This window comes from Lepus europaeus, chromosome 18, assembly GCF_033115175.1.
Source record: "Lepus europaeus isolate LE1 chromosome 18, mLepTim1.pri, whole genome shotgun sequence".
NCBI lineage: Eukaryota > Metazoa > Chordata > Mammalia > Lagomorpha > Leporidae > Lepus > Lepus europaeus.
Window position 1 is genome coordinate 15438667 of NC_084844.1, and position 13581 is coordinate 15452247.

The 13581-nt window shown below is 40.4% G+C and overlaps 1 protein-coding gene across 15 annotated transcripts in view; it reads right to left on the reverse strand.

Annotated features, from left to right (window-relative positions):
- TANC2 (tetratricopeptide repeat, ankyrin repeat and coiled-coil containing 2) overlaps positions 1-13581 on the reverse strand; it is a 449007-nt gene that overhangs the window by 162982 nt on the left and 272444 nt on the right. For all 15 annotated transcript variants that reach the window (XR_009868432.1, XR_009868431.1, XR_009868430.1 and 12 more), the window contains one exon: positions 5056-5319. Coding sequence is in view for 12 of the 15 variants with exons in the window: in XM_062215498.1 (XP_062071482.1) it covers positions 5056-5319 (264 nt within the window). In the remaining 3 variants the exon portion in view is untranslated. The remainder of the gene's footprint in view (positions 1-5055; positions 5320-13581) is intronic.

Here is a 13581-nt window from a genome sequence, read left to right on the forward strand (position 1 = left end):
CTGCCTGTGCCCCTACACCCACATGAGAGACCCAGAAGCTCCTGGCTCCTGGCTTTGGCCTAGCCCAGCCCTGGTTGTTGCAGCCATCTGGGTAGTGAACCAGGAGATGGAAGATCTTGTGGCCATTTGGAGAGCAAATCAGTAGATGGAAGATAACTCTCTTTGTAAAGAGTTACAAATAAATACATAAATAAATCTTTTTTTAAAAATTAAAGAAAAATCTATCATTTGAAATATGGTTTGTTTTTAAATTTACAAAACAGGCAACATATTGTTAGGCAAAGAATACATTCTTCCATTTTATGGGTTCTAAGATTTTAGTTTAGAATTTAGAATTTCATCTTACAAGAACTGACATTCTGGCTACTTATGTAAAATGTTTTAAATTTTGGTCAATTCTTAGGAAACTGATAACCAGTTTGTGCCCTTTTCAGGTTTCTAACCTACTATATCTCATTATGTGTTTTTTTGTTAACTGTCATTAGCAACTTTACTACTTATAAGCATCAACAACATTGAGTATATAATTGTATTTCATAATGCTTATTCATCGGAACAGTGATTGGAGCATAGCAAATAATCAGGTATGACTTTTAGGGACAATGACATAAGGATTGTTATGTATTGTTGTTACCTGTAACATAGTACAGGACTTTTCACCCTGCAATTGCAGAATACACATTCTTCTCCTCAGTATATGCAACTTTCTCTAGGATAGACCATCTGCTAGGCCATAAAGCAAGTCTCAGCAAGTTAAAAAAACTGAAATCATACCATGCATCTTCTCTGACCACAATGGAATGAAGCTGGAAATCAATAATTCAAGAATCTCTAGATCATATGCAAATACATGGAGACTGAACAACATGTTCCTGAATGAAGAGTGGTCACAGAAGAAATCAAGAGAAAAATCAAAAAATTTCTGGGAACAAATGAAGATGACAACACAACATATCAAAACTTCTGGATACAGCAAAAGCAGTGTTAAGAGGGAATTTTATGGCAATTGGTGCCTACATGAAAAAAGTGGAAAGGTACCAAATAAATGACCTATCAATGCATCTCAAGGACCTAGAAAACAACAAAAAAACCAAACTCAAAATTAGTAGGAGGAAAGAAATAATTAAAATTACAGAAGAAATAAACAAAACTGAAACCAAGAAAACAATACAAAAGATCAGTGAAATTAAGATCTGGTTTTTTGAAAAAATAAACAAAATTGAATCACCACTGGCCCAACTAACCAAACAAAAGAGGGAGAAGACCCAAATAAATAAAATCAGAGCAGAAAAAGGCAATGTGGGGCCGGTGGTGCAGCACAGCAGGTAAGGACATTGCCTGTGGTGCCGCCATCCCATATGGGGGCCAGTTCAGGTCTGGCTGCTCCACTTCCCATCCAGCTCTGCTGTGGCCTGGGAGAGCAGTGGAGGATGGTCCAAGTCCTTGGGCCCCTACACATGTGTGGGAGACCCGGAAAAGGCTCCTGGCTTCAGATGGGTGCAGCTCTGGCCATTGTAGCCAGTTGGGGAATGAACTAGCGGAGGGAGGATCTCTCTTTCTCTCTGCCTCTCCTCTCTCTGTGTAACTCTTTCAAATAAATAAATTAATTAAAAATATATAAAAAAAGAAAAATGAAATGTGACAACACATATTACAAAAATAAAAAGAACCACAGATTATGATTTTGGAAGAAATAACATACTGAGATAGTAACAATAAAGCCCTATATTGTCTTGTGTGGTTGGCTTATATTACCAACTCCTGTAGATACTGCTTTCTCTAAATGAAGGCCTTTGGTTTTCTGTTTTTTTTTTTTGTAATCTGTTATATGAGAATATATATATGACAGAATGAAAAATAATTACCATTAGATTTCTTAACTACACAGCTTTTGCTTAAACAACATTACTTTTGCTTAAAGCTGATTTCACAGACTGGTTGGTTAATGTATACATTTATTAATTAGTTCACTTAACAGAGCATCTATTCAAGTATTCACTGTTCCTAATCTCAAGAAGTTCATATTTTATTAGTTGGACCAACATGTATACATAAAAAAGGCATTCACTATACAAAGTAAATTGATGCCAACAAAGAAAGAGCACATACAATGTACTAGGAGAGAGTATAAAGAAACACTTGTGGCTGGGACAGCAAGGGGATGATGATCGGGGAAGGCTTCTTGAAGAAGCGGGTACTGGAGTTCAGCCTGGAAAGATGGCTAAGCATTAGATGGGTGGTTTGATAGTTGCCTCATGGCTTATTACTGTCTGGTGGTCAGTTACATGTAGTCCTGTTGGTTTTTGAGCCTAATAACAAAATACTGCATTAACCAAGGCTTGACTGTTCCATTCTCCCTTCCCATGGTCTGGTATTACACTGAAGGTAAAAGTACGACAAAGGAGAGAGTGCTTGGCTAATACAAAGGTAGAACAGTTTTTGGCTATGTGTGGGGACAAGGGAAGCCTAAGAATGGGATAAGTAGGTTTTAACCAAATGAGAAAATTTTTGATTAACATACAGAAAAAACTTCTAAGGGATACATATAAAATATAATGGAAGCAATAAGGAATAAGAGGGTAGTGCGGATTGTTAACAGAATGCCAATGTGAAAGTGTTTGAGACTCATAGCCTTGAATTAACAGCTTAAGGAGAATGTCTACAGTTACACTCATTAAAACAAAACTTTATTTCTGTCTCCCACTAAGTGCCCAGTGCCTCTATCAAATCAAAAAGCGATAATTTTCTTAGAAATCTTTGATTAGGAAGTAAACTAGGGGGGCCTGGCGCTGTGGCATAGTGGGTAAAGCAACTGCTTGCAGTGGCAGCATCCCATATGGGCGCCAGTTCTAGTCCCGGCTATTCCACTTCCAATCCAGCTCTCTGCTGTGGCCTGGGAATGCAGTAGAAGATGGCCCAAGTCCTTGGGCCCCTGCACCTGTGTGGGAGACCCAGAAGAAGCTCCTGGCTCCTGGCTTCAGATTGGCGCAGCTCCAGCCGTTGCAGACAACTGGGGAGTGAACCAGTGGATTGAAGACCTCTCTCTCTCTCTTTCCACCTCTCTATATCTGTGTAACTCTTTCAAATAAATAAATAAATCCCCTTTTTTTTTTTTCTAAACAAAGGAAGTAACCAGGGATGTATTATTAAAGTTGGTGGCTATATTTCCCCATTTATATAGGAGTTATATACTTTTCTTCAGAAATATTCAGTTGCCTGGTGCTTTTCATAAGTTATAGCAATATACAATTTTGACATGACATGGTAGTTGGGAAACAACATATTCAGAAGGACTTGGGAGAAAAATTTTGCTTTAACTATACAGAAGCAAAGAATCTTTAAAAAAAAATCTACAAGCAAATCTTCTGAAGTTACTGATCTATCTTGCAAATGAACCAGTCCCTTCATAACCATAGCTTATGGCAGATGCTGATGGTTTCCATAGGTCAGACCAAAAATTAACATTTTAAAGTAGGTAGGAAAGGGAAATGGGAATGGCAAGAAGCATCACATTATCATCTGTATAACCAATAATTACGCCTGGGAAATAAGAGCGCTAGACTTCAGTGTTTTACTCTCCTGCATCAGTGACGTCAATCTAAAGGGATTCATCAGGAAAGTAAGAAAGAGAAATATAACTTTTATTTTGTAGTGTGGACAAAGTCCAGATGATGACGTATTTTAAAATTGTCAGAATGTCCATTTCTGCAAAAAAACAATCCTGGTTTAAATGGTTAAATAGTAATTTAGTTGTATTAAAAACATACCTTGACATCATTACTTAGAAGTACTAAAGTGCTAAAGAATAACAATGCCATATTTCAGCCACTTAGCCTTCAGTATCATTACTTTATAAGTGAGTTTACTAGTGGATGTTTGAATTACTCTTTTTATTAATTTTTATTGACACGAGAGAGAGGGAGAGGGAGAGGGAGAGGGAGAGAGAGGGAGAGAGAGAGAGAATCTTCCTTTTGCTAGTTCACTTCCCACATGCCTGTAACATCCAAGACTGGGACAGGCCAAAGCTAGCAGCCTGGAACTCAATTCAGATCTCACGTGAGGGTGGCAGGGACCCACTTACCTGAACTATCACTCACTGAATCCCAGGGTGCACATTTGCTGGAGGGAGGATTGGGAATGAAGTGGGAACTGGAATCCAGACATTTGGATATAGGATGCTGGTGTCTTAACTGCTAAGGCAAATGCAGACTCCTACCTTATTCTTTAGAAATGTAGGCACTTGGTGATTATTTTGTAGGATGGCCAAGAAACTGTGAAGATACTGAACTCATGGAATAAGGGAGCTGAATTCTTGCCTGACTACCACTCTTCAAATTGCGGATGATGACTTCGATAATAAAAATTGTAGTGAAATATGTTTCCATTTAATAATGTTTTTAAAAATTATTATTTCTTTTTAAAAACATTTATTTATTTATTTGAAAGGCAAAGTTACAAAGAGAAGTATCTTCTATCCACTGGTTCACTACCCAAATGGCCACAAAGACCAAGGATGGGCCAGGCTGAAGTCAGGATCCAGGAACCTCATCAGGGTCTCCCACGTGGTTACAGGGGCCCAGCACTCGGGCCATCTTCTGCTGCTTTACCAGGTGCATTAGCAGGGAGCTGGATCAAAAGTGGAGCAGCCGGAACTTGAACTGGCGCCCATGTGGGATACCAGCGTGTAAGGCGGCAGCTTAACCCACTATGCCACAGTGCTGGCCCCCAAACTAAAGTTTTCTAAAAACGTAAAACCTCAAACTGAAATAATTCCAAACATTTATGATGTGAATAAAAAGATTTTCATTAATTTGGGCTATTTCATAGGCTCTGTTTCTGATTTAATATATGATGTGTGTTTCTGTATATTTTGGAAGCACTAAACAATTACTTAAGGAACGTGAACCTTCCGGCAGGTTGAAAAACATATACACAGATATATTTCCCAAACATAAGATAGCTGAGTCAAAGATGATGAAAGAAAAACTTAAATAGTGTTAGAACAGGATTTAGTTTCATTTCAATATATACCCCAATAAAAAGAAACAAACTTACCGGCTACTGAATTTGGCCGTGGCATAAGATACAAAGGTATAGACTGTACTGACTGAGATAAAACTGTTTCCAAATTCCTCTCTGGGATCTTATTCAGGCTATAGGTAGAAGCAGTCATATTTTCATCTACTCGATACAAACAGGAGTCCATGCTAGATTTTTGAGACTGCCATGGTTTTAGGTTTCCTCCAGATCCTAATTCTTTACTGCTTTCCCCAACATACTTCGTGCGTTCCACATTTTCAGAATAGCTTGTCAATGTAGCTGGAAAAAAAAGAGTGAAAGAAATTCTTAAAAATTCAAAAGTAATGTTTCAGTTATTGAAATTCAACTAGACAATCAGCAAATTGGTAACATTATTTTTAAAAATTACTGATAACCAGGTCACATCTATTTTGAAATTAAAATAACAAAAATATAACTATCTCTTACATATATTTACTTTAGCACTCTTACATATATTCACTTTAGCAATTCTATTTATTTTGTTTGTTTGTTTTTGACAGGCAGAGTTAGACAGTGAGTGAGAGAGACAGAAAGGTCTTCCTTCCGTTGGTTCACCCCCCAAATGGCCGCTACGACCGGCACTGCGCTGATCTGAAGCCAGGAGCCAGGTGCCTCCCCCTGGTCTCCCATGCAGGTGCAGGGCCCAAGCACTTGGGCCATCCTCCACCGCCCTCCAGGGCCACAGCAGAGAGCTGGACTGGAAGAGGAGCACCCAGGACAGAATCCTGCACCCCAACCAGGACTAGAACCCAGGTTGCTGGTGCTGCAGGCGGAGGATTAGCCACGTGAGCCACGGCGCTGGCCAGCAATTCTATTTAAATGAATTAAACAGAGTCACGTATCAGGGATATACGTTCTAGAGCTAGGCCCGATCAATGCCAAAATTTTAAGAATTTCATTAAAAGAGAATTTGCATAATCTTTATGGATTTCTGAAGAACTCCAGAGGTCCCCAAAAGATCTCTATATTCTTTTTATGTTATTCTTTCACCCATTTAAATGTATTTCCTGGCTGTTCATATGAACAAAGAATCATAATAAAATATATGGTTATAAAGTAGAAATTAGTCTAGGAGAAAGAACCTGCCTAAATAAGGAAGCAATACAGGACCTTGTTGCACAGCTCCTCTATATAGCTCTAACCCTATCTGAGGACAATTCAAAAAATTCGTGGAAAAATGAAATTAGAAGATATGTGAAATTTCCATGATTTTTGAAGACCCCTTGCATATGAAAGTCCACTAATTAAATAAAAAAACAAAAGTTCTTCTGGAATTTTATTTAAGCCTACCAGGAAAATTTTCAACAACCTCAGAAATGACATCATTAAAAATATTAAAATTTGGATTATAAACATTCTTAGCAACAATTATAAATGAAGAATAAGAAAGATGTCATCTTGGAAGGATAATGTTTAAGTGTTAGCTCAGTCCTTTTTTTTTTTTTTTTAAAGATTTATTTATTTACTTGAAAGTCAGAGTTACATAGAGAGCGAAGGAGAGGCAGAGAGAGAGAGAGAGATCTTCTATCTGTTTGTTCACCCCCCTATTGGCTGCAACAGTAGGAGCTGCACCAATCTGAAGCCAGCAGCCAGGAGCCTCTTGCAGGTCCCCCATGTGGGTGCAGGGGCCCAAGGACTTGAGCCATCCTCCACTGCTTTCCCAGGCCATAGCAGAGAGCTGGATCAGAACTGGAGCAACCTGGTCTTGAACCGTCGCCCATATGGGATGCCGGCACTGCAGGCAGCGGCTTTACCTGCTACGCCACAGCACCGGCCCCCAGTCCCTCTTCTTAGGTATCAAATGTGCCTATTCTTTTCAAAAGACTTAAGCTCATTAGATAATTTCCACAACTATTTTTAATGAGATTCTGTCACCACAGATTTAGATGGAGTTGATGATTTTATAGTAATAAGAAGATAAATTACAAAGAAAAATCTGGGTTTTTCCTTAAGAAAGAAAAGCTATTTTTTTTTTTTTTTTTGTCATACAAGGTAAAGGCTATGGAGAAAGAAACCTAAGTGACCTAGAAAAAGGTGGAGAAGTAAAAATATTATAAATTTTATAAATTCAACTCTAAGAATTAAAATAGAAGAGGGCACATGATTTGGACCTCACATGAAAAAGGAAATCAGATATGTCACAAAGCACCTCTGGCCGCGGCGGCCATTGGAGGGTGAACCAACGGCAAAGGAAGACCTTTCTCTCTGTCTCTCTCTCTCTCACTGTCCACTCTGCCTGTCAAAAAAAAAAAAAAAAAAAAAAAGAAGAAGTGTGTAGAATGAGACGAGAGGAAGGCCTACAAATGAAATCTGTTCAAACATAACTAGGCACAGCAAGAACAGCCTGCAAAAGAGCCTGAGAAGGAATATGCAGAGAGAGAAGGAAAACCAGGCGAGTGTAAAAAAATCTGGGAGTTTCTTCAAAAAGGAAACAATGTGCTATATTTCAAGAAAGTCCAAATATAATAAAAACTAAAAATTGTTATTGACTCTTTATATGGAGGTGATCTGGTAAAGAATATTTTGGATATAGTAGTGGAGGCAAAAATTGGAATGCCAGTGGTTGCAAAGAGAGGGGTCAATGAAGCTGAGGAAAGGTATGGGTAATTTTTTCAGTAAATTTGTAAAGGGAAAGAGGGAGATGCTAGGGAGGTGGAAAAAGACCTGACCATGTTTTAGTGCCAAATAAGTGCAATAAAGCAGAGATAAAGAGATAGAGAAGAGAAAGGAGGTATTCATTGGAATGATTCCCTAAAGCTTGATAATAGCCTGTAGTGCATTAGGTGGGAAATGATCAGTTCTAAATTCTTGGCAAGGTACTGAGAAATGAGTCAGGAGGCTCAGGGAGATGGGGATCAGAAGGGAATGCAAGACCAATGGCTGCAGCGGCTTTCCAGGTCCCCTGGGAGGCTCACAGGACACTTTCACTAAGGCGATAAGAAGTGTACTGGTAGTGATGGGAATACTGGTATCTTTGAGATGTGTGATGGTGACTAGGTTGTTTAGGAGATGTCACCATGGATATGGACTCTAACCTCAGTGAGGATGTACAGACCAGCTGGAAGCATGTAATTCTCAGATGCAAAGAGGATTCATTTTCATAAAGAACAACAAGGCTGAAAAGGTAACCAGGGTGCTCTGATGAAAAGCTATTAGCGACAGTGTTTCTAGTGACAAGGTAGACAATAAACTAGGATGTTGACTTTTTTTTTTTTTTTTTTTGACAGGCAGAGTGGATAGTGAGAGAGAGACAGAGAGAAAGGTCTCCCTTTGCCGTTGGTTCACCCTCCAATGGCCACTGCGGCCGGCGCATCGCGCTGATCCGAAGGCAGGAGCCAGGTGCTTCTCCTGGTCTCCCATGGGGTGCAGGGCCCAAGGACTTGGGCCATCCTCCACTGCACTCCCGGGCCATAGCAGAGAGCTGGCCTGGAAGAGGGGCAACCGGGACAGAATCTGGCGCCCCGACCGGGACTAGAACCCGGTGTGCCGGCGCCGCAAAGCGGAGGATTAGCCTAGTGAGCCACGGCGCTGGCTTTTTTTTTTTTTTTTTTTTAAGAAAAAAAGGCTAATGTTAGCCACAGTAAAACAAAACAAAACGAAAAACCAGTTCCTATTTCCAGATCTAAATTAGTTGATAGACCAGAGCTCACTGACTGGAAAGGAAGCTGAAGCATGTTGAGGAAGGACTCTACAATGCTACTACAGTAAAACATTCCAAATTCTTATCCAAAGAAAATTGGAGGTTAACCCTGTGAGGTTAACCCTGTGTGTGTATGTGTATGTGTAACTTAGGTTAAATTCACGTAGCACAAAATTACCCACTTTAAAGTGAACAAATTCAACAGCAGCTAGTACATTCACAGTGCTGTGTAGCTGTCACATCTATCAAGTTCCAAAACAAAACTCCACATCCATTAAGCGGTCACTGTCCCTCCCCCACAACTCCAACCAGTGGCTAATCTGTATTTATCTCTAGGGCTTTACTTACTCTATGTCTTGTAAGTGCAATGCATAACATGCAACCTTCGGTCACTGACTGTTTTTCACCCAACTTTTTTTTTAAACATAATGTTTTAGAGGTTCATCAATGTTGTAGCAGGTATCACAACATCATTTCTACCTTTGTTTGCTTTTCCAGTTTTATGTCATGCTACAATTTGTTTATCTATTCCCATCCACCTACGGATGGGCATTTGGGTTGTTTCACCTTTTGGCTATTTGTGAATACTGCTGCTATGGACACTCAAGTGTAAGTATTTATCTGAATACAAATTTTCACTTTATTTTAGCAATGCCATTGTGGAATTACTATATCATGTGGAATGCATGTAAATTTTTAGTCAGCTTTACTAATGAATAATCTATATACAACAAAATTTGCCAACCTTATATACAAAATGAAATTTTGACAAATATTTCCAGTATGTAACTTTCAACTTTGCCTCATACCAAAAGATCCCTCCAACTATCTACAATATATCCTCCTCTTTCCCCCTGATCACATCTTGGCAACCAATGATTTGCTTTCTATCACTACTGTTTTGTCTTTCCTAGAATTTCATACAAATTGAATGATAAGGTATACAGTCTTCTGTTTCCAGGTTCTTTCAGTTAGTCAAATGCTTTCAACATTTATCCATGAAGTTGTATTATCAGTAGTCCATTTTTTTTAAATGGATGTTTCACAATCTATTCATTTTCTAGCTGGTATACATTTGGGTTGTTTCAAGTTTTCAGCCGCTATGGTCTGAATATTTGTTCTCCTACGATTCATATATTGAAATCCCAACCCTCAATGTGATAGTGTTAGGAGGTGGGACATTTAGGAAGTGATATGGCTATGAATGACATTAGTATCCTTATAAATGAAGCCCCTAAAAGTTTTCTCTCTCTTTTTGAAAAGATTTATTTATTTTATAACTTGCCATTTTACAAAACTCTTATGAGTTCCAATAGTCTCTTAGTGGAGTCTTTTGGTTCTCCTATATATAGAATCATGTCATTTGCAAATAGAGATAATTTGATTTCCTCCTTTCCAATTTATATCCCTTTGATTTCTTTTCTTGCCTAATGGCTCTGGCTAAAACATCCGGGACCATATTGAATAGGAATGGTGAAAGCAGGAGGAGAGGGGAGAGGGGAGAGGGGAGAGGGGAGAGGGGGGAGGGGAGAATCTCCTCCACCTTCTGGTTTACTTTACAAATGCCCACAACAGCTAGGGCTGGTTAGGCAGAAGCCAGGAGCTAGGAACTCAGTTGGAACCCATGTGAGTGGTAGGGACCCAGCTTCTTGAGCCATCATATGCTGCCATATAGGAGCGTGTTAGCAGGAAGCTGGAAAAGATAGCATTTTAGGCACTGCAACCAAAGCATCCTGGAAAGGTAGGCATGGGTCCCAAGGACATCTTGACTACTGAACAAATGTCTGTCCTTCTGAGTTTCTGGTGGAGATTTTCATTAAACACTTCTTTGAAAGACTGCATTTGGACCTCCCCTCTCTGGAAAGAATTGAGAGCATCATATTCCAAAATGTCAAAATGGGCACTACTGGATCTATGTGGTATAAAGGTTGGAATTTATTTGGTTTGGGATTTGCTAGGGTCTGAATCTGTTTCCCTCAATTCATGTGTTGAAGTTGGATGCCTAATGTGACAATACTGAAGGCCTCTGAAAAGTGATTACGTAATAAGGATGCAGCCTTCATGAATGAGATTAGTGCCCTCATAAAAGAGGCCCATGGAAGCTTGTTGGCATTTTCTACCACATGAGGACACTTGGAAAGTGGCATTTGTGAAGAATAGGCCTATACCAGACACCAGATCTGCTGGCACCTTGATCCTGACAATCTCAGTCTCCAGAACTGTGTGTAATAAATTTATGTTGTTTATAACTTACTCACTCCAAGGTATTTTTGTTGTAACATCCTGAACAGACTAAGGCAGCACCCTAAATAAGCCAACTGCCTGTTCTTACTTGCCAGTGACCTTAACCATAGTTTGAACTATTCCTTGAGTTACAGGTAGGTTTGTGCTATTAATGCCCCAGCTCCAGAATGAGGGTTTGGCTGTGCTAGACACTTCTAATCCTTTGTGTTGATCACAGACACAAGTCCACCAATGCCTTATCTAATGTCAATGTTGTATCCTTTCTATCCTCTGTCCTTCAGTTTCACTGTTGCCACAGAGGCATGAAATGCAGTAGGGCTACTAGAGTTGTGCAACAGAAGAATGGGGGTAGATACTATCCATTGGGGCTAACTTTGACCAACAGGAGACGAGAACGGGTGGATAAATCTTCTGTGGATTCTCCCATTTAATGTTCAGAGATACTGGTCTACTGAAGACGACAGAAGGTCCAATAATTACCTCTTCCACCTTTCTTTGCTCTTTATCCTTTTCTGTTTTACTCTTTCTTCCTTGGTTTGCACTTGCTTCCTTGGTTTGTACTCCCTTAATAAAGTGTTAGCACAAAAGCTTTCCTCTTAGATTCTGTGTGCTAAGGAGCATGTGCTAAGGCAATCTTGTTGGTGAAAATGTTGGGAACCTTGGCTAAACTATTTCTAAAGCTAATTCAAAATTTCAAGTAACGTAAAGTTAGTGTATTATTTAAAATTGTGCCCAAATTACCCATTTTACCTAAAAAATTCATTTCATATATTCAGTTTTTTTAATCATGAATGGCCAAATAGTTCATAAACTTTTTGCAACTAACCATAATGTTGCACCTTCCCCAATGAAATTTTTATGCATTTCATAGCATGTTTTATTTGTTAAAATTTATTTTTAAAGATTTCATTTTACTTATTTGAAAGGCAGAGTTACAGACAGAGAGAGGGTCAGACACACACATACACACACACACAGAGAGAGAGAGAGAGAGAGAGAGAGAGAGAGAGAGGTCTTCCATCTGCTGCCTCACTCCCCTAATGGCTGCAACAGCTGAGGTTGGACCAGGTTGAAATCAGGAGCCAGGAGCCAGGAACTTCTTTCGGGTCTGCCACATGGGTGCAGTGACCCAAGCACTTGGGCTGTATTCCGATGTTTTCCCAGGTGCGTTAGTAGGGGGATGGATCCGAAGTGGAATAGCCAGGACTCAAACTGGAGCCTATATGGGATGCTGGCGCTATAGGCAGCAGCTTAACCCACTACACCACAACACTGGCACGTTTTATAATCATAATTTTTTTTTTTGGACAGGCAGAGTTAGACAGTGAGAGAGAGAGAGAGACAGAGAGAAAGGTCTTCCTTCCATTGGTTCATCTCCCAAATGGCAGCTACGGCTGGTGCGCTGCGCCGATCCAAAACCAGGAGCCAGATGCTTCCTCCTGGTCTCCCATGCAGGTGCAGGGCCCAAGCACTTGGGCCATCCTCCACTGCCTTCCTGGGCCACAGCAGAGAGCCGGCCTGGAAGAAGAGCAACCGGGACAGAACCGGCACCCCAAATGGGGCACCGCAGGCGGAGGATTAGCCTAGTGAGCCAAGGCGCTGGCCTATAATCATAATTTTAAACTGTGTTCAATGTTTGGTTACAGGTGTATATTATGTATGCATGTTTATGTCTCTTGTGTGTTTTCTTTTTAAACAGATGTACACTTATCCTAGTTTCTGGAAACTGTCTCATTAAAACATAAGCATTTTTTCTTTCAGTAAAATCTAAATAAAATATAATTTCATTTGGTATAAAGATGTGGTACTTCATCTGGCTTTGTAATTTTTATCTAGAAGGTTGGAGTTCACACAGCTGCTAGGGTCACTACTGTGAAAGCTAGAGAATGGAAACTAATGTTTCCCAGAAGACTTTTCTACATGTAAAATGTCTGTTATTTAATCTTGTATTTGTGTATTTTTAAAAAAGATTTATTTATTTATTCAAAAGTCAGAGTTACACACAGAGAGAAGGAGAGGCAGAGGGAGAGGGAGAGGGAGAGGGAGAGGGAGAGGGAGAGGGAGAGGGAGAGGGAGAGGGAGAGGGAGAGGGAGAGGGAGAGGGAGGGAGGGAGGGAGGGATGTCTTCGATCTGCTGATTCACTCCCTAACTGGCCACAATGGCCGGAGCTGCACCGATACGAACCCAGGGGCCAGGAGCTTCTTCTGGATCTCCCAATTGGGTTCAGGGGCCCAAGGACTTGGGCCATCTTCCACTGCTTTCCCAGGCCATAGCAGAGCGTTGGATCTGAAGTGGCACAGCCAGGACTTGAACCTGCGTCCATATGGGATGCTGGCACTGCAGGTGGCACTGCCAGCCCCAACATTTGTGTATTTTTCATGCTGTTGTTGTGTATGAATGGAAATTATTTATTTATTTACTTATTTATTTGACAGGCAGAGTGGACAGTGAGAGAGACAGAGAGAAAGGTCTTCCTTTACCGTTGGTTCACCCTCCAATGGCCGCTGCTGCGGGCGCACCGCATTGATCCGAAGGCAGGAGCCAGGTGCTTATCCTGGTCTTCCATGCGGGTGCAGGGCCCAAGCACTTGGGCCATCCTCCACTGCCTTCCCGGGCCACAGCAGAGAGCTGGCCT